General features: G+C 40.8%; 1 protein-coding gene across 1 annotated transcript in view; it reads left to right on the top strand.

Moving 5' to 3' along the window:
* Positions 1 to 24296, top strand: part of WDPCP (WD repeat containing planar cell polarity effector) — a 129593-nt gene extending 105297 nt beyond the window's left edge. The window contains exons 14-16 of the mRNA XM_062571237.1: positions 3141 to 3204; positions 9142 to 9244; positions 24259 to 24296. Of these exons, the coding sequence (XP_062427221.1) occupies positions 3141 to 3204; positions 9142 to 9244; positions 24259 to 24296 (205 nt within the window). The remainder of the gene's footprint in view (positions 1 to 3140; positions 3205 to 9141; positions 9245 to 24258) is intronic.
* Positions 24297 to 25637: the final 1341 nt, after the last annotated feature.

Here is a 25637-nt window from a genome sequence, read left to right on the forward strand (position 1 = left end):
AGAAATATCTTTTAAGGTGACCACTGACAGCCTGAAAAGTGTATCTCTGTCTTTAACTGACCGCATACTATTTAGGTGATATGAAGTAGAAATGACAAAATTCTGCCTTTCAGTGTATTTGCTGAACTTGCCAAAAAATCGTTTTCCTCCTGCCAGGCCCCAGGCCAATGTGCCTCCCAGACACACGGCTTTTGAGTTGCAATATTTAAAATCAGATTCCTTTTGAACATCAAATTGTAGATTTAAAGGATCATATGAAACTCTGGTGCAAGCTGAGAATAGCCTCTCTGAACTTAATAGACAAAAAAGATAAGTAATTGAATAAATATTCGTGGCTTTCATGGTATCTATTGGGGTAAGTTACATTCTGAAAACACGTGTAGGTAGCAGGTCTGCAACTTCGTCAGGGAGAGCGGGGCTGGATTCTCCTCTATCTCTGCCTTTGACCTGCCAAAGGGATATGACCCTTGTCATATCCGCTCTGTGTCCCCGTCCTTAAAATAGATGTACTAACAGCCATCTGTTTTAGAGTTGTGTAGGATAGGTAAAAAGGTTGCAGAAGAGCATACAGTAACTGTATTATTTTATTATATGAGTTTAAACTTAACATTTTATATCCTAAACAGCTTGCAGAGAAATGTTTTTCTATCTGTCTTGTATAGTTAATCACAGTTTGAGAGTTTTAATCTTTAAGGTCATATTTCTGTTGGCTATCACTTTGACCAAACAAGTGGCTGAACTTCATGGTTTACAGGCAGATTTCCTTATCTCTGTTTTTCAAGAGACATATAAGTCTTGATTGCTAGAGTTACTGTGAAGCAAGCAATAAGTAACAAGCAGAGGGAAGGGAGCAGGGAGGACGCTTGCTTGAAGACCTGTACCCTATAGATGCTATTTTAGAAAGTAGATATTGCACCTTGTAATTATAGAACAGGGAAAAAAAGGGAAGATATTTTGCTGGGGATTTTTTGGTTTGAGGAGCTGATAAAATGCAAGTGTGCTAGTAACAACAAGAGGTCTTCCTATGACAAAACATGCTTGAGGTCTCTCCTCTTCTCTATAGGTCTCTCCTGTGGAATAAAAACAAAAAATCCATGCCAGAGACTCAAAATAGCAAGTGTTTTCTAATAAAGCTAGTTTAAAAACCCTAGACATTCTTGACTGATTTAATATTGTTTGCCGAAGTAATGCAAACTTGTCACTGTTGTTCGAAACCTTCACCTCATTTTAAAACAATTCTATTTATAATAATTTATCAAGCATCTATGACTGTTATTTCCAGCTCTCTTGGTTTGTGAAGAGCATTTCTTGGGTAACCTTTCTTTCTTTCTTTTTTTTCCTTCTTTCCCCTCAGTGCAACTCTGAAAATAACGAGCTAACTTCACAGTTTTATGAATAGGGGCCATAATGAGACTGAAGTATGTGTGCTGATTAAAGAAAAAAAAATGAAATCTTTGTGAGACAGCGAAGAACTGACAGCTTTAAGGCCATGATTCCGTTCTGCAGGTCAATCAAAGGAAAACGTTACTTTATATTTTTTGGTTGCAAGCATTTTTGCTTTGGCAAGGGCAGATTTTATTCAAATAGTCTGTGTAGTTATAACTTTGGGGAAAAATGTGATGCAGACAACCTTTTTTGGGAGTCGTACAGCCTGTTTCTGTTCAGTTTCCCTTTTTGCTTCAATTTCCCCTCTAAGAACCAAGAACGTATATTTAATCCCTGATTGAAAAGAAAAATGTGCAGGAAAAGGATATACATGATAACTATTCAAGATACATATATTGTAACACACACTTATTTGTCTTAATTAAAGCACAGCTTAAGAAGCAGGATTACAACACAATGTATTTTAATGTAAACTCCTTCATAAAAAGCATGTCAAAAAGCTTTGGCTAGATAGATGTGCATGATAAAAAGAAGGGGCACTGCCTGATCCCCAGTGATAAAGAGGTTAATCTTAATTCATCCCTTCTCCTCTCTTAAGCAGGTGCTATGAGGAGGGCTGTAAATTAGTGCTGGGAAGGCACAGCAGGGAGATTAGCTTTGGGGAGGAACGGCCAAGGAGCAACGGGCAAGGAGAACACTCCTGTTTCCTAAGCTACTCTGCATATACAGAACGGTATAGGTACTGGCACCTATATTGGTTTGTCTTAAAAATATTTGTTGAGCAAGCACAAAGTACACCTTGCTAATACTGACAAGTCATAATTTCTTTTTTATACCATTGATGGCAAAGAAGCCATCTCCCTCCCAAACTTCAAGCAGCATCTGATCTACTGCAGATATTTTTAAATAGGGAAAAGGGGGAAACTTTACCTGTTTACCAGGGGAAAATATAGAAGTTATTCTGCCTACAATAATTGAAATAAAATTGGGGTGTTTTGTTGTTTTGCAAATACAAAAATAATCTCACCAAATCCTCCTTTTAAGAGGTTTTTAAACAGGTTTGATGGAATGCAGTAGAAAAGAATGTATACTAATAGAATCATTTTTTCCTCACAATATCAATTGTATTGTCACATGGAGAATATCCACTAGCACCGTGAATACCCACGTCTAGCACGAGGGGCACAACCCAGTGCAGAATTTGTCAGTGTGATGTGCAGTTTGGTATATGTTCTCAGAAAGCCTCTGGTGAACAGCTTGTTTCCTCCTGCTTCTATAGATACCCCCAAGATTGCACACAGGAGGATGTATACAGCCTTCCATAGTGTCTCCTGCCCATGTAGGTGTTTGCTGTAATTGCCAGGAGATGGTACCAATTCTACGGTGCGTTGTCTCTGGGTAAAGAAAAGCTGACATTAGAAATGTAAGGAACTGCTACCATCTCAGGCTATATATATATATATTTATATATACACACTCCCAGCAACCTTCAACTTTAATAAAATCTGATGGTACCCAACACAGAACACAACGTCTGCTGAAGTTTTTTAAAGATAAGGAGGGTTAAGAACAGTCACTGTCCTGTCTTACAGTTCTGCAGTTCTACTACGAGGATGTGAAGAGTTTCTCCAGTAAGCCTTTGCCATCGCTTTTGAAGAGAGCTGAAGGACTTCATCTACCCATTAAAAAAAATTGATGCAGCTCTTATATTTGACGTTGTCCCCAGCAAGTAATACGCTTCCTTTTTCTTACAGGTATCAGAGATTTGAAAAAGCATTTCTGCTAGCTGTTGACATAGGTGCTCGGGACCTGTTTATGGTGAGTCATTTCTTGGAGGCTGTTGTCAGGATGAGTTAGTTGTCAGCTTTTGTGCACGCTAAAAAAGGATCAGTGTCATTTGCAGTCTTAGACACATACTGAGGACAGCATTGTTCTACCTACCTTGCCCCTTGCCACCACAAAACTGCTCAATAGCAATTGAGTATGTTTTGAGTCACTGACATTTTGCCTAGCATGGCCTAAAGGCTGTTCTATGTTTTCCAGGAATTAATGCATATGGCTTTGAACTTTCCCCTTCTTCATCTGTCCTGATGTGGGTGAATGTCATCTTTCACTCTAATAAGCTTATATGTTTCTAATCCATTCCTTTAAGAAGTACAACTGCTGAGTCCATGACACAAGAGACGGCCATATCCTGGGGATCCTGAATGCTCTTAGTTTGTCTCTCAGGGTTTTGTGAAAAGTGACAAATTATGAACGCTTCTGCAGGTACTTTTAAAACAACAAAGCTCAGCAGCATCAACCCAAGGGTTTTTACATTTCATGCACTCTCTGCCCCCTCCCATTTAATTAGCTACAAAAGTAAAATTAACCAGCTCTTAAAAGGTCCTCTGTGCAAGCTCTGCAGGAGGCTCTTGTTTTATAAGATCTTGCACCACAATGTCACAGTGAGGTCAGATGGACAAAGCCAGTCGGGCTTTGCTAGTCTCTCAGCATGTTGCTGCCCCACAGCTGATTTCATTGTTTTCAAAGAAACAATAGGAAAAGGGCTTGTTTAAAAAGAGTCCCTTTGAACGACTGGTTTGCTTGACTCTTTTGCATAATGAAGACATTCTGTTGTTTAAATTAAGCTTTGACACTAGATGTTAATATCATTTATCCCATTAAGTCACTTGCCCTGCTAGTTTGATCTTGATATTTAAATTGTATGTTAAATTACACAATTAAATCCTGCTTTTATGGGTTATGAAAATTCTCTTCTAATTATATAAAAAGTTGTGTGAACCTTTTGATGTTTTCTTCACGGCTCTAATCATCTGGCTTGTTCCATCTAATTAGAAAGATGTGAATACTGCGATAAACTTTTCTAAGTATGCATCAAAAGAATGTGATGGAAATGTCAGACTTTTAGGAAATTCATTACATGTTTTATATTTACTCCCCTCATTTTTTCCTCTTTTTTATCTGAGCTTTTTCCTTCTCTCATTTTATTTTATTCTTAAACACAACTTTTTCAAGACTAACGTTATACTGATCAAGCTGAGCACTGCAGCCACTTACAAGATTCAGACTGTCAGATATCTATGGAAGGATACAGCATTTTATCAGGGCTCTCACACCATAAAGAAAATAAATCCTTCCTATATAATGGCACCATTCCACCAGAACAAATGCCCGAGCATTTGGCCTGCCACCTCGAGGACTGAGAGCATTTTCTACATGGCTGAAATGCAGACATACCTTTTTCTCTTTGCTTTCCTGTGCTCATGATGGGGCTGAGGTTGTGCCTGTCACAAGATGGGGAACACCAGGGCTTGCTCAGGAGATGGGTGCAAACCTGCTCCTATGAGAGAGGGACTCGGCACGTTGTTCCACTCGTGGGAGTGTGTCCTCCTCCAAGCCAAAAGGTTATCCAGCTTTCTTCTAGAGGAGATCTAAGGCTCACGCTGAAGTCAGCTCCATCCTTTCCTGCTCTCTTCATATTGCCTTTCCTCTCTCAGGACCTCCTCTCCCTGTCCCCAGTGCTGCCTTTGGGCGCAATTCTAATTTCGCCACTGCTTTTAAACAAACATAAATGTATGTTTCCACGTAATTTTTCCTGACTTACATTTTTGTGCTATGAAAACAAGTTTGATATTGACCTTGTTCTCCCAGAGCTTCTAGTGCCTAGATGCCCATCTCAAATGCATCTATCCCATCTCAGCTATGTAGAGGTTAGACATTTAAGTGTTATGTTTGAGATTCAGGGCCTCATCATTTCCTCTAAGTTCCGTCACAAGTAGCACACAGCCCTGCCTCTTCAAGCCCTCCATCAATTCTCTCCCTCCTCTGGGAAAACTCCTTTAGCTAATTCATCACCTAAGCAAAGTATGAGTGAACAGACTTTGCAGTAAGGTAACAATGGCATTGCTGCAAGACAGCTAAGTCCAGAAGTCAGGAAGTTAAAAGATAAATAGCTCATAAAAAGTATTCTTTTGCACCACAGTAGTTTCTAGGGAATGGAGCTTCATTGCTTTAAATATTGCATGAAAACAAGAAATAGATAACCTCTTCCCTGAAAGCTTACAGTCCTCCTGGATATTAGTATAACAGAACTATTGCTAAGCCTAAGGGTTGTACATCCTTTGCTTCTGCTTGGCATTGCATAATTTGTATATATTGTTTATACAGGTCAAAATGTAATTAATAACGTACAACTTTACCTATACTTAAAGTATTTATGATTATGTGCAATATGAATAACTAACATATAGGTCAGTTATTTGTACTGTTGCTTTACAGACCAGCTGAATCAGTTTATGAAACTGCAGCCATCCCTAGGAGTGACACCTTATTCTCATTTGATTTAATGGTATTTCAAGAAGAAATAGTGGACTAAAGATAGATATCTGATGGCATACACAAGATGAGAAACAAAAAAGATATTTATTAAAGGAACAGAGAAGGAGAAAAATAAAGGATGGAGAGGAGCAGAGATAACAGAGGCTGAGAGGAGCTTTGGGTCGAATACCTGCCTTTTGTTGAGTACCTGTCTCCCGGCACTTCTAAGTAAATGGCTTGTATCATGGAGAATTTATCTTGAACAAACAGAGCACTGCAGCCTTCCTGACAATTATTTTGAGATTGCAAAAAGTTTGACAGAATGCTATCTAAAGACTAATTTCTTTCATAGAAGTGAAAAAAAGGCTTAAAAGTTACTCCTTAACCATAACTATAGCGTCACTAGTATGATGCCATAACAAGACACACAGACACTGCTGTGTCTCCCCATAAGCTTTACCATCACGTCATATCTAAGTCCATCAATTATTATCATCTCCTACAAAGTTCAATAAAAAAAAATAAAATTGAAAAGGACATAATATCATGAACAACAGCTACATATATTGGACAGTGATTGATCCAATCTGTGACAGAAAAGATCAAGCGATAGAAGGTTTGTTAACTTAAAATCCTTTTGTAGTATGCTCCAGCTCTCAGCTGCTGAAAATTCAAAAGGCCATCTCTTGTACCAAAGGTAGCAAAAAGGCGAGGAAAAGACACTTTAATAAAAGTGTCAGATCTTGGGTGATACACTGATGAGGAAAGTGCATGTTTCGAAGAAGTGTTGGAATTTTGCCCAGAAATATCCTATAGACAAATGTGCATCAGGGTTTCAAATGACTTTGCTCACTGAGGGCTAGCTCTGTGATTCACAAAGATGAGGGTAAAAAGGAACTCCAAAAAGTAATCAAACTGTTAGATAATAAAATACAGCCCTTTCAACAAACTCCTGATAAGCAGCTGGAAACTGTGTTTATCCCTCACCACTGTTTTTGAGAGGGACCTGATCTTTGAACTGTTAAATTCTTAGATAATTGGGTAAAAAAAATGTAGCAAATATTCATCTAAATTTTTTTTTTTTTAAATTTCCTGACATTCTTTTAGGCACCCTGTAATTTAGCGGTTTTCTCTTTTATTTATTTTATGGTTTTTTCGTACTCAGAGATTTAGAAATTCTTTCTAAAAAACATTTTTTGGCTAAGTTGAATGGAGGCCACCTCAATTTGGTCTGAAATTATTTAATCGGCGTATTTTACACCTACAATCTTCTCTATCTAAAACTTGTTTACAAATGGAGACAAAAATGAAAAAAAAATTAATTTATTCTTATGGCAGCAACTTATGACACCATACAGAAGGCCACTTAGCAGGCTGTTGCTACATCTTTATTTTCCTACAAAGCCACCATTAGTAAGTGATTAGTAAGCATCTTTATACTTCTTCATACAAAACAAAGACCATGTCAAAAAATAGGATCTGAAAGTAGCAGATTTCTTCATATAAACAGCATGAGCATCCTCTTAACTGGAAGCACTTTGTCATGTTCTGCAGTTGTTTCCATCCCCTACCCAAGTTTATTATTTAAAACTGTGTTAAAGTGTACAATACTTCTCTGAGTTTAAACAACAGAGAGTCATTAAGCCTAGTCAGAATAGACTTTAAATTGATGAACATAATCTAGCTATACATTCAAATACTTATAAGCTCAGGCTTGTTCGAGAGCCCTTAGGTTTTCTATTGTTATCTGAGTGAGCTGACAAGATCTGCTTTGTAATCTTCATAGAAGTCATACCTTGCTACTCAGGCCCTTTCCCATGACAACCCTGTTAAACCTAAAAAGAGAGGAAGTGCAGAGTTCACAAGTTCATGCGTCCTTACGTTGCCCCAAGACACTTCAGCATTTTTTTTAAGTCACACCTGTGTTTGTAATCAGAAAACGCTGCCATCTCCTCCGAATTGTTGGGATGGTGAAAGTCAGCACCACGTTCTGCTGTGCAATCAGCCTCATTCCCGAACCTTCTCTGCCTGCCTCTTGGTTTTTTTTTTTTTTTTTTTTTTTTTTTTCTTTTTTTAATTAAACAAGAGAAGAATACAGGCAGTATCTTTTTTTCTCCCATTCAATGTTACTGCTCTCACTTTTTTCATCTGCCTTGTCTTTCTAGAGTTGGCTCACCTATTTGTGTCAGGGTTTCTGTCATGTTGACGAAGATGTCAGTAAATTCATCCAGAGGAGGACAGTTTCACCTGCAGGCTTCTGAATTAGTGAGAATACATTTGCTTTTATGGTATGCAGAGGTCAATATTTCCAGCAAATGCTTCTTTTCCCTTGAAATTCCTGCATGCAAATAGAGTACAGAACAGTGGCCAGCAATGACTTACATTTTTGGATACCAATTGCCATTTTCAGCACAAAAAGCACCCCAACTTTGCCAGTGGGCAAGGGCTTTCATTCTTACTTCATCTGTTTCAATTCAGGCACAGATCAGCCTGTGATTCTGACACCAAAGGAAAGAGGTTTCATTGTCTCCTTGCTAATAATCAAGGATAAAACTTTACTTCGAAGACTAAAATCGAGGGCAGGGAGACGGTAGTTTGTCACTGGGAATATATTCTCCTGCAAACTCCACTGTGTGTAGTACAGGTGTTTGGCACCTCCAAGGTGAAAACACAGTTAAAAGCTTTGCAGTTCACCGTGTAATGATAAACCCCTTCTGCAGCTCTCTAATTTTTAACCCTAGGCTAAAGACTCGATCTGGATTACTGGCAATGATTCATGCTCGCCAACAAAAGTTTTGGAAAACCTATTGTGTAACTGTAGTCAGGGAATTCTAGAGTGACACAGAAATCCTGTCACCTGTGTGGATTTTAAAACTATTGAGCGCGGTTGCTCTTATTACCTCTAATATCAGCACAGGGAAGACTATGACCATCTTACTCAAAGAACTGTGAGTGTAACATGACAACCTCCAAAGCAAAATCAGTCCCCAAAAGTTTACTCCCAAACTCATGAATTAGGTGGAAGCATAGCACACTTCAAATGCAGGCTCTGAGCCAGAAGAGTTTGAGTACTTCAGATCTGATGTAGACAGAGCCACCTCCTAGCAATCCTCTTCTAATTCCTGTTGCACCAACCAATGTAACTTAAAAGCAGACAGATTGGTTTCATTCACACATGGAGTCAATAGCTTTGCTTTTATCAGTGCATGATTGGTCCGCGTTTTATTCATTGTTAACAAGAAACGCTGTATTCAACAGCACAAGTAAGATAATAAATTTGCATTGGGAGAGAATGAAAATGTAGCAGTAGGTTCATCAGTTCCATCTGTGTTTGTGATCTAAATAATAAAAGAGCCTCTTTCTTTCAAATTCTCTTTTGTTACTCCTATGAGATTCATTTTAGATTAATCTTTTATTTTTCTTTTATTTTCAAAGGACATTCATTACGTTGCACTAGATAAGGGTGAATTGGCACTAGCTGAAGTGGCAAAGAAAAAGGCTAATGACATTGATGCAGAATCAATAACTACTGGAATTGGTAAGACTTAACGGTGTTAAAAAAACCCTCTTTTGTTTTAATCAATACTTGTCCTGTACAACACCGCATTATGTTTGCAGGGGGTTACTGGTTCATTTGTATTGTTTTGGGGAAAGCGAGACAGTATTTTTATTCGTAACTGAAGGGGGAAGCTTCTGAAAACACCATAGTTTTGTCCTTCAGTACCCAAATGAGGACTGTGTCAATGCAAAAGAGATTAATATACCGTGGTTAAATAGAAAAAAGTTGAGGCTACAAAAACAGAACTCAGCACAAGAGGTAAGGAACTGAATCCTAAAATATTTGTTCATACCAGTATTAAAGGCCAGGTATGGCAGTCTCATTCACCTCTGAATATTTGCTCGTGGACACTGTCCCAATAGCTGGAGTTACATCATGGGAACCATTGGAATAAAACATGTTTACTGATGTGCACAAAGGGTCACATTCAGGCTTAAAGTAACTGCTTTGCACTCTGGGGCATTTTTGTAGTTCATAACTGAACAAAAAATACAAAGCTCATTTAGCCTTGCCTAATAGCCTTGGCTAATAGCTCAGACACAAATAGCGTTTTAAGCAGGGGAACTCGTAACTCATTCACTTTCTCTTTGCGTTTTCTGCCAATTGTCATGAAAAAAGTGTGCAAATATGAAGACTGTTCTGATTCTGTAGGTATAGCATGAACCATACAAAAGGGTCTGTGAAAGAGTCTATGTAGCTAACCTTCAGCAGAGAGAAAGTAGACAGAAAAAAACCCCACAATATTAATGTAAAATATCCACGGTGCTGTTTTCCTTATTCTGTTGCATTTCTGAGTATTAGAGGAAATTGCAGAGTTTTTGTCCTTGCCCCATGACAAGAAAGTAGAAAATGATTAAGACTAAAAGAAGGATTCAGAAAACATTTGAGATCTTGGACAACATAGGAATCCTTTAGGACCAGGTGTGAAAATAGGAACTATATGTCTAGGTGTTTACCCAGAATATACAAGCAGGTGCCATTCAAATATTTGTATAGAAATGCAGCGAGGTAGCATGTGCATTTTTGTGGCTAACTCTATATGTAGTGTAAATCCCTGACTTTCAAGACTATGCGATGAAGTAGCACCTCCTTCCCTCTCCAGCAGAGCAGGAATGAAGCAATGTCTCTCCTGAACTCACTTGGGCAGGTCTTCCATTTCCCAGCTTGTGTTGCTTGCAGCTAGGCCTTCGGGCAAGTCTTTCCACTACTGGATTTGCCAAAACCAGAGTTTGTTTAGGTTTGTATTCTCTTAAATGTGTACAATTACACCTCTCTTGCTTTCTGTTCTCCTTTTAGCTATAGGTAGTTGTCCTCTGCACCTAGTATAACTAAGAGTTGTCTCCAATCATTATGTCTTCTATCAGTCAGTGACTACAGAATAGTCATACCTCAGTTAGTCCAGGAAATTTCAGCTTTGATCGGTGTGTCTTTATTTAATTGTTTGCAAACTAACACTATCACTGCATTTTTAAAGTTAGGTTATTTTTAAGTTTACTAAGACACATACACAAGCAGGGGCTAGGGAAGAAACCTAAAGTGGTCACTAGTGTCTTGCTAGCCCTATCAGATACAATACCTGGATTACTACAGCTCAGTCACAAACAGGCAAGCACCCCGCCTTCAGAGCAGTCCTACGCTTGCCTCTGGAATGCCCCATCAGCATAAATTATTGAAGTCATTTTATATGATAAAGTCTTTAAAATGTTCTCATTTGCTGAATAATTAATTATCAGGATGATGTAAAATACTGAGTAAATTCGATGCCCTTGGGACAAACTGTCACTGAGATTCAGTCTATTAACAGTAATGACTTTGCATCCAATTCACTTTATATTACAATAAACAGGAATCTCCCCTGAGTTCATTTCATTGCAGATTGGATCTTGTCTTAAACACTTGAAATCTAAGCCAGAGGTTTTGTTCTGTTATACTTTATTCCAAGGTCTTTCCGTTATGCTGTTTTTATTCCAGCAACTATTGTTAGCAAAAAAAGGTGTCAAGAAACATGGATTTTGTGGGTCCAGTGAAAGCAAAAGGATAATTAACAAAAGCCTTTTATGTCAATTATTGTACTTTCGTCCTAAATAGTACAACAAGCGTGAACTATTCCTGTACATCTACATGTGATGATATTTCCTGAGCTAGCCCATCCTCACAAAACCAGCTCATAACTACTTGAAAATAGCACGAGTCAGTACTCCTGGCCAATTCCCAAACCTTGAGAGTGCTCCATCTTGCCCTAGATATCTTTAAGTTGTCGAGATATTTCTGTGCGCAGGGCTCACTTCAAACATAATACATTTCAAGCTCAGACTTTCGGAAAAGTTTCAAGCTCCTGCAAATAGTGTAGGATGACAATATAATTTCAACTTAAATTTATAGATGTCATGCTGAGTTCTATAATCACTGGTGGATTCCTTATGTGTATTAAATCAAGATCTGTGTCAAGATAAAATTCAAATTGATTTACCATTTCAAAAATTTTTGTATTTTAGCTCTCTTTAGTTCCTCACATGATCGCAATTTGCTATACACTGTCTCCAGGAAGCCACCATCAAAGTGGCTAGACAGTAAGAAGACTGTCTAGATGCATGTGCTAAAGATACTGGTAGAGCTTCAGAGTGTAGTAGTTTTGTGAGGGTGCTGCTGAGCAGGGAGAAGTGTCAAGTGAGCTTGCTGCTATTGTACAGTAGCCTATGGTTTTGGCACAAATGGACATTTCATCCAACTGATTAAAGTTTTCTAAAGAAAATATTTCTCATAGATCTAATATCTGATAGCCTGTGAAAAGGCATCTTGAGGCACTAGAAGTTGAAAGTGATGATAGTATACATCTCTGAGACTATGATATAAAGTTCACCTCTTTGCTCACTTCCATTTGATCAGCAGAGCAGTGGCCACAGACATGGTGACTGTTATCAAAACTTCCTATTGAACTGTTGCTCTAGTAGATTCACAGATTCCTTAACAAAGTCAGAGAGTTCTCATTTAGCCTGGACTAAAATATATTCTACGCTCCTCATTTCATGTTATTAAAAATAGAGAGGACTTTTTTCAATACTAAAACATTTGCAGGCTTACGAATGAATTATGCTTACCGGTGTAACCTTGCGCATACTCATGGAGCACAAATAACTAGGCACAATATTGTCCACTGCAGAAGAGCGTGTCTGTTCAGTGCTGCAAACTGTAGGTTGCTGATGTAAAAATTCGGTTACAAAGAACTGACATGGCACAGCCTGCTAAGAAATGCCATAACTAATAACGCTCATGGAGGTGAAGAACTCAGCCTTTCAGACATCATTGCTCAATGAGCATCCAGTGAAGAGCATATGTAGTCAGTGTCAGAAAGTTTCCCAAGGCCAACTTCCAACAAATTATATTAGGGCCTAGCAAGATGATTTTTAATCTTCAAATCAATAGCTTTCACCCAAAAGGGATTCATGTTGTGACAAGACAAATAAATGCTGCATAGTTCAAAGGCAAATTATGAAGCCCTAAGTATTTCTACTTAGAAATAAATTCAGAATACTAATTTTTAGGCAACAGTTTTATTAGAGGTATTGTAATAAAAACACTGATGTTGAGATAATCCCATTGTGCTGAAAAGGTAGGTGGACTAACTAACACTCTGGTGGTTCAGTAATGTCACATGAAAACGCATGAGATTTTCCCATTTAAAAAACATCTCAAAACATTTCTGGAAATGCTCTATAATGTTTGCAAATGAGATATGAAATCTTATCAGTTCTCATAGAGATAACTTTCCACACTGTTCATAAAATGGCATTTAAAATATAGAGGCCCTAAATGGCATCTTGCTGGCAAGGAACATCACTGAGCTGAACCTTAAGGTGAGAGTTTATTCATTTCTTCATAGTTCTGTAAAAGTATTTTATATTGAATGGCTTACAAGTGCTCTGTGATGATTTATAATGATAGGTACTACAGTGGTTTGCTTACATACAGCGTGTCTGAGAGACCACTCTGCTCTTTGATACATTCTCCTGCCTCCGCATCACTGGAGGTTGGCTCAGATCTTTCCATTCCTGACAGTCCTGCTGAGTCCACTCGCATTTCAAGACCACATTTAGAACTGGCCTCCTGTTCTTGTAACCTCCCCTGGCCTCACATTAGCCTAGTTGATAACCTTTGTTCCTCCTCTAATCCCTAATGACTCCCTTCATCTATCAAGCCTTGTTCCTAACCCTCATAGATCCTTTCCATTGCTGATGCCAAAGCCTCTACTCCTCATTTCCGACTCTTCCTTGACACACGCATCTTTGTCTTGCCATCAGGTTCCAGACGGACAATATTAGCCTTTTACTTCAAGGCACGATTTTTCCCTCCCTCTTTTGCTATTTATTATTTCAGTATGTAATGTGTTAGTGGCATGCTTAAAAAATGTTATCCAGTGCACAGTTGAACTGTGATCTGGAAAGGTTTGAGGGGCTTCTGTTTGTGTTACAGTGTTTGGAGCCCTGCTCCCCTTAGTTTAAGCATTAGACCTGTTCATTTCTTTAGATTTTCAGTTTAAGTCAATCAAAACCTCAGGAATCAAATCATTTGCCATGAGTTTTCTAGCAATATGACTTTTCCCCCCAGAGAGCCAGAAGAGCATTTTTAATGAAAAATACTCTTTTTACATATAATTGGCAGTTAACCTATGGTGAGAAATGGGTTTCACCACATGAACTTTTTGAATTTTCCAAAGAGTGTCTTTTCATATCCATAGTAATTTTATATAGTTTTGCTGTGTGTGTGTGTACGCTCTCCTACATGTGTCAAAGCATGCACAACATTTGATACAGAGCCTGCTAAAAACAAAAAGATTTCTGTCGTCTTCAGTGGGTCTGGATCAGGATTTTAGCAAGTAACAAGCTTGCTTTTGGGCCTGACATTACCAGAGCGCCTGCGCTCTGCGGAAGATGACAAAGAGCCTGATCTGGAAGGATTCCCTGCATTTTCCTATATAGCTGCGTAGATGGATCTGCTGGATCTCTTTACTTTGATATTTAGCTTTTTGTTAATTAAACTACTAGTAAGGGCTTTGTCCTATCTCCAGGTTGCAGGCGCTGATTGCTTCCTTTGTTGCATTCTTTTCGTGGAATCGTTTGTTTTACTGAAAGTCTATAGTGATGCCAAACTATTTTTGGCTCCACCTCATCTCACCTCTCCACTTGCTTGTGTCATGATGTCAGGTTTGATCTATGCCTTCCCCCTGCTAGACAGCTTTGCCTAAAGACATAATCCTCAGTCCCTAATAATTAGAAGTACATCAAAGGCTAGCTAGTTTGCTTAGCTGCAGAGGTCTACACAAGGATCTGTGTATCTTCACTTGAAAGAGATTTATAGTCTGGTGTCAAGCTTTAGAATAATCATAGCATTCCTTTTTTCCCCTTATTTATTATGATATGTTCTTGCCCACTACAGAGCCTGATTTAAAAAAACTCTACTACACACCTGAAATGAAGGCACTGTTTTCCTTAAGATTTTGATTTTAATGATCACCATATTTTGTAATATTTCTCAGCTGTACAATTATGCCCTATTTAACAGAAAAAAAGTCTTACAAAGAGCTCAGAGACTAACCCGATTAAGCCTTCATTTTAAATGATGTGTTGAATAGGAAAAAAAAAAAAGATCACTAATTGGAAGGCATGGCTTTAAGAAGTTAAATTTTTGTGTAAATACCCACATATTATGACTACTTTACAAACAAAAACTATATTTCCAGATTCTGGAGACTGAAAGGAGTTGTCTATGTCTGAGCTGTTCTGCTAACAAGCAGGTGATGATTGCAGGGCACGAGAGCTCTGATCTCGCATCTTTTCAATATATTGCTGGCTTCTCTGTATAAACTCCAGCAAAGCTGATGTATATAGGCAACAAACAACAGATGACACTAATTAACAAGTAAACAAACTTATTTTCCATGGCAACATATCAAGCAGTAAGTTACAGAAGAACAACCAACTCAGAGATATTCACTGTATGAGGATATTACACAACACAGAATAGTTCAGTATAGAAGATCGTAAAGTAATGCCCCTGGCATGGCATTACAGGAGAGGGGTGAGTCCGTACTCGATCACTGATTGATGTTATAGGTAGGAATTTAAATAGTCTACTCGAATAGTTGTCTACTTCAAAATAAACACAAAAATAAACTGTATGCTTAGAGATGCATTACAAGTTAAAAAAAAAAGGCAAAAAGGCAAGTCTAAGGTCATTGAAAGATAATATTTTTTAAAAAATAAGGTGTTAATTCTTATGTCCAGGCAAATTTTCAACATGAGTAAGTACGTTTTGCCTCACATGTTATACTCTCTGCAGTTCCTGACTCTAATGTTGGGGAGCATGGCTCTGTACAGCCATCAGGTTCCACTCCAGAAATGAAACATTCCCTGAATTTCTGTATGTGTACACAAACATATACAGGAAATATATGTATATATATATATGTTTTTATAAGTTTACCAGATACTAGTAATTACCCTCACAAGAGTGAGTAGTAGAATAAATTTATACATGCCGCTACTGAAAACATAATCCTCAATAAAGCAGAATTTTCAGGCAGTTTGGGAAGTGATCTTGAAAACTTTGAGCTGAAGTGTAATGTATATAGGATCATTTTATTAATAAATAGCATTTCTTTTTTTTTTTACTATTAATTTCCTTAAAACTAGGTAAATGCCAGGTATTTAGGCACAAACTTACATGACCAGATTTTTCAGAAGATATTTAGTATACCAAAACGTTGAATTAAATTCTTAATTTATGGTAACTGCATTCAAAAAGGCTTAAGCTTTGGGAAGTACAGAAACTACGTCAGGATATGGTTAAAAGCAGTGATGTTTAATGAATGACTTTACCACACGTCATAACTTTGTTCTACCCTGAGAAAGCTTTTTACCAGCTCAAACTCTTGCGTTTTCTTCCTAACTGCCAAGATGGGGAAAACTGACATTTTTGATACTAGGAACTGGTGCTCTCAGCCCTGACTCCCTACGCTGAAGGCAATTGAAAGAGAAGGCGCACGCAGTTAGGGTAACTGCTGAAGCAAACTATCAAAGAAATGGGTACAAGGAAAGTGTATCCGAATGAATACCTTTCCGGGAAATAGGTTTTAGCCAAACACAACGTATGCATTAGCCAAACACGAGTTTTTCTGGCTCAGTGCAGGATAGCTGGATGAAATTTAATGGCCTGTAGGTCGCTGGATGATTTACGCTAGATCGTTGTAGTGTGATATTCGTATGTCCTGGATGCCTGGCTTGCCTGCAGCTCTGTGAAAAAGCCCCTGCTAAGTCTCCCTAATGTATATTCACACGTCTCGTAGCGTGCACGTGTGTGTGTACCTAAGTGGGTGTTATATTTACACGCACGCAGCCAAAATCTGGCCAGTCGTAAAAATAGGTCGCAGTGTGAACGCAAGCGCTCCACTCGTCGTTCTGTATTCCTGTTTTGCCTCGGGACATCAGCATCCGCGGACTCCTCCGGCGGTTATTCCTGACAAAACAGGGTGTGAGCAGGGCCGGAGCTGCTCTCACAACCGCCGGAGCGGGCTTGGAGCTGCGGGCCCACGTGCGCGCGCCGAGCGCCGGAGGCTCCCTCGGCCCCCGCGCCCCGGAGCCGTCCCCCAGCCCCCGGGTTTCTCATCGGCGACCTGCAGCTGGCGTTTGTAGGCACAGAGGGGCGAGCTGGCGAGCGCATATTTGCGTGGCAGCTGGTATGTGTTTTGTCCTGCTTGTGCTGCGGAAGGTAACGTGATGTGACAGGCTGCAATTCATCGCGTCAGTGGCGTGACAGCAGAGGAATTGGAAAAGAGCTGTAATGGTGGGCTAGCGCGAGGTGTTAAATTAACATCAGGTTGGAATATCTCACCATTTAGTCCTTTCAGAGCGGCCTGCCCAACAAGCAGGTGAGCTGAAGTAGTAGCCATCAGCTATAGCGAGGGCAACACGAAGAAAAGTCTGTGGCTTCTCCTGTGTGCAGAAGGACCAGCTCTCCTAAATATGAGCATCTTTGCACATCTGTTTTCTGAGCAGACAAACAGAAAAATGTCAGAGGACTATTTATTTATTACCTTCTCTTTCACTACGTCGCCTGGCATGCCAACAGGCTCCGAAGCCGGGATGCTATGGAGTTCCCAGCACAGAACTGGGAGGTTGTGGCTCCCTTTCTCCGGAGACTCCTACCCAAGAGACTGCTTGGCAGTCCACCTTTGAAAAACTCCCGCGTCGAAAGCAAAGGTGTTCGCTGATCTTGTGTTGGTTCTTGTTTGAAAGTTTTCAGCCTATTGAAACCAGCACACGCCTGTGTGTCCTGTTAAAATCCCATCTCAGGGATGCTAATAGGAATATTGCTAGTGAAAGCCGCAGGGAAAAGCCCAGGTAGGGCCAAGAGCAAACTTTGTATCTGTCACTGCTGCCAGGCTTTCGCTTGCCAAAGCTCCTAACTTGGTCCAAACATGAAAAGAAATGGGAATGAGAAAAAGCGATGGATGAAAACCTGAGCAGCAATGCCTATTACAAAGCAGAGCACCTAGGCTAAACGGCAGGTTTTTCTCAATGTTTTCTCTTGTCTGTATTTGATTCCAGCTATGTGAAATAAGTTTTCTCTAAATATTCCTCTGGTTGAGTAGCCTGTGCTGAGACTCTTTATTTTTGCAGTTCCTGAACATGTGCACCGATAATGTCTGTCCTTCAGTAATATTTTGGCAGCATTCAGCACCCCGAGAAGACTTGATGCTAGATTTCAAACTGCAAAATTTAGTCTTCACAACAATTTGTGAGGCAACACTGATTATTTCCGCGTCATTGATATTATGAAATTGCAAGATACTATAATATGATGAAAAGATATAGTTAATAATAGCCTAAGCATGCATGGTGGTCATTATAATCAGTCATTTACCGCAGGTACCAGGGTCCTACCTTTTCACCTTTATTATTTCACTGAAGATTTAACTGGTTTTGGCCTTCTACATGCATAGTCCAAGGCCTCAGGTTACCCAGCACCGACAGCCTCCTTCTCCCGCTGCCCCCCAAGAGGCTGCAGTCCTCCCTCGCTTTCCCACTGGTATTCATATGCCTCTGCTAAATTTAGTCTTCTCATTTGCTATTATTCTTACTGCTGAAAATCCCCCCAGAAAATACCCAAACATGCCTGAACTGCCTTAAGTGAAGAGCATGTTCTGGGGTTGCCTCCGCAGAAACCTTGCAGGAAAACCCCAAATTTTATTTTCTGCTGCATGGCTGCATGGCTGCTTATGTGCCGTCAGAGTCTTACAGGAGCTTACGTCTGCTGGTCCTGTGTAACCCATTAAAGGAAGGATTTGGGACCTAGTCTAAGCTTCTCCTGAATCATCAGTGCGTGTAAGCTCATTGCTGAGTTGCACCATGGCTCTGCCTAAATAATACAAACTTATATTAGCCAGATGAAAGGTTGGGAGTACAATTAATTGTTTCTTTTGCTATAGAAGATGCACTGTGGCCAAAGGAAAAAAAAATGCAAAGTGCTTGCCTTAGGCCTTTGCTTGTAGCCACTGAGCGGCAGGACGATTAGCTCAGCTCTGTGAACAGGGAGCCTGTGCGGGCAGCCTGCTGCAGCGTCGGCCCGGCCGGTGCCACCCACCGCGCTGCCACTGCTGCCTGGTGCGGCGCGGGGGGAGACGCACGTCCGCTGCGCTGTCACCAACGTTGTTTTTAAGAATGTACAATAGTTCTCAAAAATTCATGAATGAAGCATGAGTTTGGCTCAACGCCTCCTTTTCATGTATTATCAAGTACGCTGTCCCAACCTGTTCCCCTGGGGGTCCTGACAGCAGAGCTGCCCGCTTTGCTGCTTGCTCGGTGGGATCCGCAGCAGCAGAGCGGATCAAGGACGACGTGAAAGTGGCTCTTTCCTGCTCTCCCACCGACCTGCCCTAGGACTTTGGCCACATCATTTTGTCCTTGGGCGCTTTTGTTTTCTCTAAGACGTCTCTAAGACGGCGGCGGCTCAGGAGCGCACTGCAGCCCTCCCGCCGCGTCCGAGCCCCGTGCCGGGCGTCCCGGCAGGAAGCCCCACTGCGGCCGCGCCAACGCGGCATCGCCCTCCCTGACGCCTCCCTGGGTTTGGGTCGGTTTCTCCAGCGCTGCCTTCTCCGAGGTTAACCACCCACTTAAGCGAAGTCCATTTTCCAAGCCCATTTACTTGGATAATTTGAACTAATTTTTCCAGCGTTGGGTAAATCACCCCCCTGGGAAATCACCCATCTTTAATACTCTACTCCGAGTTCCCAGCTGCCATTAGGTGTCAGTGTGACAACAACCATGATACAGTAAGGCTCTTCGAGGGCACACACACATGCCAACCCCCTTTAAATGGCCTTTTTTATACTCAAGGAAAATATAATGTGCAACTTTGCTTATAAGCAAATGTTTATTTAGTAAGATAAGTTGGTGCCTCCTGATGGAATGCTTTCGCTTCAGTAGGGTCCTGCATAAGTGTGATTAAAATCCTGGTATTTCAGAAACTTTATGAAAAATAACTAGAAATTCCACTCATTCTGAAAAAAAAAGAGTATAAAACATTTATTTGCAAATTAGTTCGGAAACAACTCCTCGTGTTTAAAATATTACATTATTTCACAGTGGTATGCAAGAAATAGTAAAAACTTGGTATATATAAAAGTGCTTAGGGCTGTTCTCATACAAAATTTCAAGCACTTCCCAAAATGAGATGGCAAAGATAGCGGAATTTTTTTTAGTATTACAGGAGTTTTCATAGTTTGTGTAGTTTTGGCTAAAAAGAAAAAAGTATTTTTAAAAGATAATTAATTTTAAAAATCTTTGATAGTTGCCTTTAGGATTGAGAATCCCTCAAGTACTGGTAAGATAACATTTTCTTGCCTTAACTTTCCAAGTTGGCAATGTTTCCACCATTGACTTTAATGACATTTAGCACAATGGCTAAACCAACTTGGCCTTCCCAAGGATCGAGGACTCTGTTTTGCGAGAAGCATGTGGATGCCACTTTGCCTTCCTCTTTCCTCCTTGGAGAGGGGGAAGAGACTGTGAGCATCGCTCAACTTTGCTTGTTTGTTTTTTTAGCAGATTAAATCTTGAGTAGCACCATGCTGCTGCGATAAGCATCTAAGCAGGCTTTCTTTTTAGCTACTTCCAGTTTTCTAATAGCTGTGGGATGCAGGAGCAGTTGATACTGCACAGAGTGATCCTAGCCACAGCAAGGATCTTTAGGAAACCATCTCTGTCTCCGTTGCCGAAGTTTGATAGATGAAGCTCTCTAGCTCACAAAGGGAAAGACTTCTAGCATCTTGCAGCCCTGTCCCCCTCCAAGTGGAGGCATGGGGAAGGAAAACTCTCACGTGCCTGTCTTATCCTCATCTTTATAAGAGATAATTACAGGGGTTAGGGAGAGAAAAGATGCCAGATTCAATGACTCTCACTGCCTGCTAATACAAAAGTGTGGAGTAATCCTTGACCATTTTCATACTAAATGTTGCCACGATGCTGTTTTCCATTCCTTGCACTACTCATCTTGCCTAGAAAGTCATTTCCTACACTTTTGTTCAATCTCATACTATCTTGCTTTCCCTTTGTGCCATCTTAAATGCCAGTCACCCAACATTTTTTGATAGCGATACTGCTGGGGGCTTGAGAGTTCCTGCTCTCCTATGCATCTATCTTGATATCAGAGTTAAAGTTCAGAAATAAAAAATTAAGCCCCTTGTACTTGTGCATGTGATTTCAGATCTGGTTCTTCTGCACTGTTGGTGATACAAAGGGGGCAGATGAAAAGATTAGCTGGGATAGCAGTGCAAGAAACCCCCAGAAGTCGTAACTGCAGCTGGCCGTACCCAAGACGGGTGCAAAGCAAACTGCTTCCAGGCTCAGCCTGCTCGTGGGGCACTCTCACCCACAGCTAGCTTAGGGCAGTTCTAATTTTGCTGATTTTGAGACAAATTGTTAGCAAAATAGGCCTCAAAGCAGTAGAGAGCAACAAGCCTGCTGCCGAGTCCTGTCCTAGCAGAAGGAATGTTGCTTCAAGTCATGCTTTACACATCATGTCAAGGACCATGTTGATGGTTTCCCTCTGATCTCTTCTCCCTGCAATGTGCCCAGTTCCTGCCTGCAATCTGAAACAGTCCAAAATGCCCCGTAAAACACGAGGTGGAAGGAAGAGTTTCCACCCTAAAACAGAATCAAACTGTAAGGAGAGACTGCAAGGACCTAGCGATAACTGAGTAGACAGTGAGTATCTGTGGGTGATGCATGTCTATGTAAGAAGATTTCGTGGTGACAGCAGGGAAGGAAAAAGATCGCTAAGAATTGCAGAAACGTGCAAAGATGTTTTGTAAGGGCAAACTTTCTCTACTGAACGTTAATTGCTTTCCACAGGTACAAAATGCACTTTAAATGATGAAAGGAGTGGCTGACAAGCAACAAGTATTCAACAGATATCAGAGAATGCAGTTGAGGTTAATTACCTTCTCTTAAAAAGGAAAACAAGCAAAAAATGTTTTTTCTAAAAAGGTGAACATCTGTCTGAGACAGAATCTTATCTCTAAATTCCTGTCGTATACTTCAATGGGAAGAGCAGCAAGAAAAGCAGTGAAAGGGGCTGGCGCAGTGAGTCACAGTGATTATTTCCCATCTCTCAGCATCAGGCATCCGTTCTTTGCTTCTCTTGAATCAAAGTACCTTTAGAAACATGAGGAGTGCCAGGAGCTGCTCACAGCTCCCTCCAGGGCCGTATTTCACCGTCTGTAAAGCATTTACGTCTACTTCCCCAAGCTTCACATTTTCACCCCAAATTAGTCTCTTCTAATGGTCAGAGCTGGGAAGGCAAATGTCAGCTCACAAACCCGGGTTTGCAGGTACTGATGGTGCACCACAGGCTCTGGAGGCCTTTGGGCACCAGACGTGCAGAACGTGCTGGTGTTTATCAGCAAGTCTGGGCAGCAAGGCGCTCCAGCAGTTGACTGACAGCCCATAAACATGTATCAGGGAGAGCCAGCCCTTATATCTGCTTCAGTGGCTTGACTGGCCCCACCTTCCCTGTAAATTGGAAAGTGTCAGTCAAGGTGCTCCAGAGATGGTTAAAACGAGGCATGCTCTAATACCCAAGCTTCTTTTATGTCCTAGTGCCTTGAGGCGCATTTAGAAAATGCATCCAAATTTTATCCCAAATTGTAGGATTTAGCCAAGAGCACTTTATAAGGGTCATTAAGAGACCTTAGCCACAGAATGTCAGCATACTATATAAATATATATATATATATATGCGCATGTGTGCACAAACACACCACTTGCATATACTCACATCACGGTAAATTTCTGTACTGTGTAGGTTTAAATAACATGTTAGTAACTAATATGTAACATGTTTTGTCTCTTTTGCATCAGTGTTGCTAATTTTGTAGGCAAATATGCATACATGCATACATAAAGACCCCATGAAAACTTGACCCTCAGTTTATGGAAACTCATCCTCAAAATTCAAAACTTCCATCTTTAAAATGCAAAAAGTATTGTAGAAAGTTAGTGTTTTTCAAGGGACTGAAAAAATAAACATTTTCAATTTTGGTACATGGAAAACTGGCTTCTGTTAAGCTATGTAGGTATTAGGCTTGTTGCTATCACAGTAAGTTTAGTCTATACAGCTTCCATCCTAAGTGGCAGGTTTTTTGTGAGATTCACTGGTTGTGAGTATATTAGACCATCAGAAGCTGTAATGCAATATGATCCTGCAGTGAGCACTTTCTTTATAGATGGTATTCCCATTTTGCTGTTATTTTGATTAGGGAACTAACTGGCCCCAAGATTTTCTTCATTAAAAAAAAAAAGAGAGGGAAAGAAAATCTTATTTTAATAAGTCTGTGCCTCACACAGTCGAGTTTCAATACAAAAAATTTCTCCTTTCATCAGAAAGCTGATTTAATTTGCTGCAAGGTTAAACGTTAAAGGCTTCTGTCTCATGACCACGAATGCCCAAACTAAATTCGGCGCATTGCTTAAATTTCTAGCTGCAGTGCATTTAGCCTAATTGCTTTAGTAAGTTGGGTGCTTAGTAACTACTACTCTTCTGCATTTTAGCCTTTAAAGGAGAGCCATGAAATAAGCCTGAGGGGCACAGGTGGGCTAGCCGGCTCTTTGGGATTCACCTGTGGGGTCTGACCATGTCCTCAGCCCAGGTCTGTCGAGGCTCTTCTGCTGACAAGCAAGAGTTTAAACACCTGTAGGTTTGAGCTATTTAAGCCCAAATCAATTTTGAAGCAACTAGAAAGGGTGAGCAAAATGGTTCAGGTTTCAGGGGGCTGTCAGCTAGATGTGTGCGCTGGGCCTTTGAGGATTTGGCCAGACGCTCGGAGATTGCTTCGCCTTTGTCTTGGCCCTCAGAAAGTCAGCTGGACATCACCCAGCTGCCCACCTCTGGCCGGGGAGGGCGAGAATTTAACAAAAAACTGAGTTACGGCTAAGCATTTCCTGATTTTTGCGGGCCAAGCGATTTGGAGTCGGTTTCGGCGCCTATACGACGTTAGCTGTAAAAATCATCAGGAGTCAAGCTTGTGGCCATTCCTGCGATGAGGAAGGCAGGCTTTTGCTTTTGGAACGAGGAGCAGGGCAAGCGCCGGGGCAGTGCAGGAGAGGAAGCTGCCCTGGCTGCCCTTGGTGGACCAAGCCCCGAGTACCCAGCTTTTTCCTCTTTGTTTATGGCCTTTACAAGCTTTTTGGTTCTCACGCAACGTATATGTCATTAAATGGCGGATGCCTCTTTGCACATGTTGTTGTGATGGCCTGTGGCAACCTGAATTAATTGTTTCAGGAGCTGATGGTGGTTACCAGCTGTAATTATTATAATTTGCATTTATAAAAACACCTTTCATCTAAGGATCTCAAAATCCTTTTGTGTGCATTTAATTAAGCCTCACAACATCCTGTGAGGTAAGTGTCAAGAGCGTTGTTATATCCATTTTTTTACAGGGGATTCTCCAAGGAAACAAGGTCAGTCTCTGACGTGACTGGTACGTGGTTCACATCACACTTGCACTGGACAGTGCCACTACCCCAGCTGCAGGAGCTAGGGGTGCTGATCTAGGGCAGTTTGTGTCTCCCACAGAGCTCTTAGCTCTGGGGGGACACAAGTACTGAGCCATTACCTACACAGCCTGGGTTCTCATTTTGGGATATCTCCTTCCTACCCAGAAGCCCTCTAACAGCAGAAGAGGCTTAGGAAGAAAAACAGACCTTAGAGCCAACCTTACCTTCGATCCAACCTTAGCAGCAATCCCTTCTGTAGTATCAGCTGAATCCTAGATTACTGCTGGACTGTGATATTCAAGAGTGAGGTCCAGCTCAAGCAAAGTAGACTTGGCACTTGAATGGACAAAAGGAGGAGACACTCAAGCAGGTCTTGAAGCCTGATTTCCCCCCCCCCCCAATGCTACTTTCTTATTTAAATTGATCCTGACTCCCTGTAAGCTCTGCTGATATTAGCCCTAAGGAACATAGGTCTAAATATGTGACTGCAAATTGAGTAAAAAGTCCTGGGCCATACGCTCTTGAGTTCTTTCCCACCCCCATCAGTCTATAAGGGCTCGTTTACCTGTGGCAATGGCCAGATTAGCTATTTTGAAAGAGCATCCCCTGCAGATGCACTTCTCCCAAACTAAAAGTTGCTTTATTATTCTGAAATGAGTGGACTTGCAGGAATGGAATGATTATTCTGACTCGAATCAGAAGGAAAGTCATTTCACTCCTAAATAGATCCTTTACCCACAATATTCTAAAAGTATCTTCGTATTATACATGCCAAGGTTTTGTCGTAGCACCAGCCACACGTGTGACTGCGCTGGGGGTAAGTGCAGAGCTGTTCTTCATTAGGAAAGCAGGAGGAAAACAAACAGTTTTGGGTTTGGTGCCACTAAAGAACTTTGGCAATAGCCTCAAATCAGTGCTTGCTGGGGGGTGAGATGAGGATCCCACTTGGGTTATTTTGGGTCACAGCAATGCCTCGGTGGGTACTCTGCTCTCCTTTTTGGACCTCAGTCACTCGCAGTGATTTGAGATGAACTCTGCCTGCCCAGGCACCAGAGTCGCTGCCGCGGGGAATTGCTTCATATCTCCGGGATGTGTAGGATGTGTACTCGCATGCCCTCGCTGCCTCCCAACACCAGCTGTACATGCAGCTTGCCGTCAGGAACCTGTACCTCCAGTATTGCAATATCTCTTTCAGTCTCTGTCATCAAGAGTTTAAATACAGTTCAGATCAGTGTTAGTGGCCCAGCTCCAAAAGAAGAGAATTGCTGCAATTCGTTATCTTGACAAATTAACTGGTCTGAGGCAATTCCTTTTTGAGAGAG

This window comes from Rhea pennata, chromosome 3 (assembly GCF_028389875.1).
Source record: "Rhea pennata isolate bPtePen1 chromosome 3, bPtePen1.pri, whole genome shotgun sequence".
Taxonomy (NCBI): Eukaryota; Metazoa; Chordata; class Aves; order Rheiformes; family Rheidae; genus Rhea; species Rhea pennata.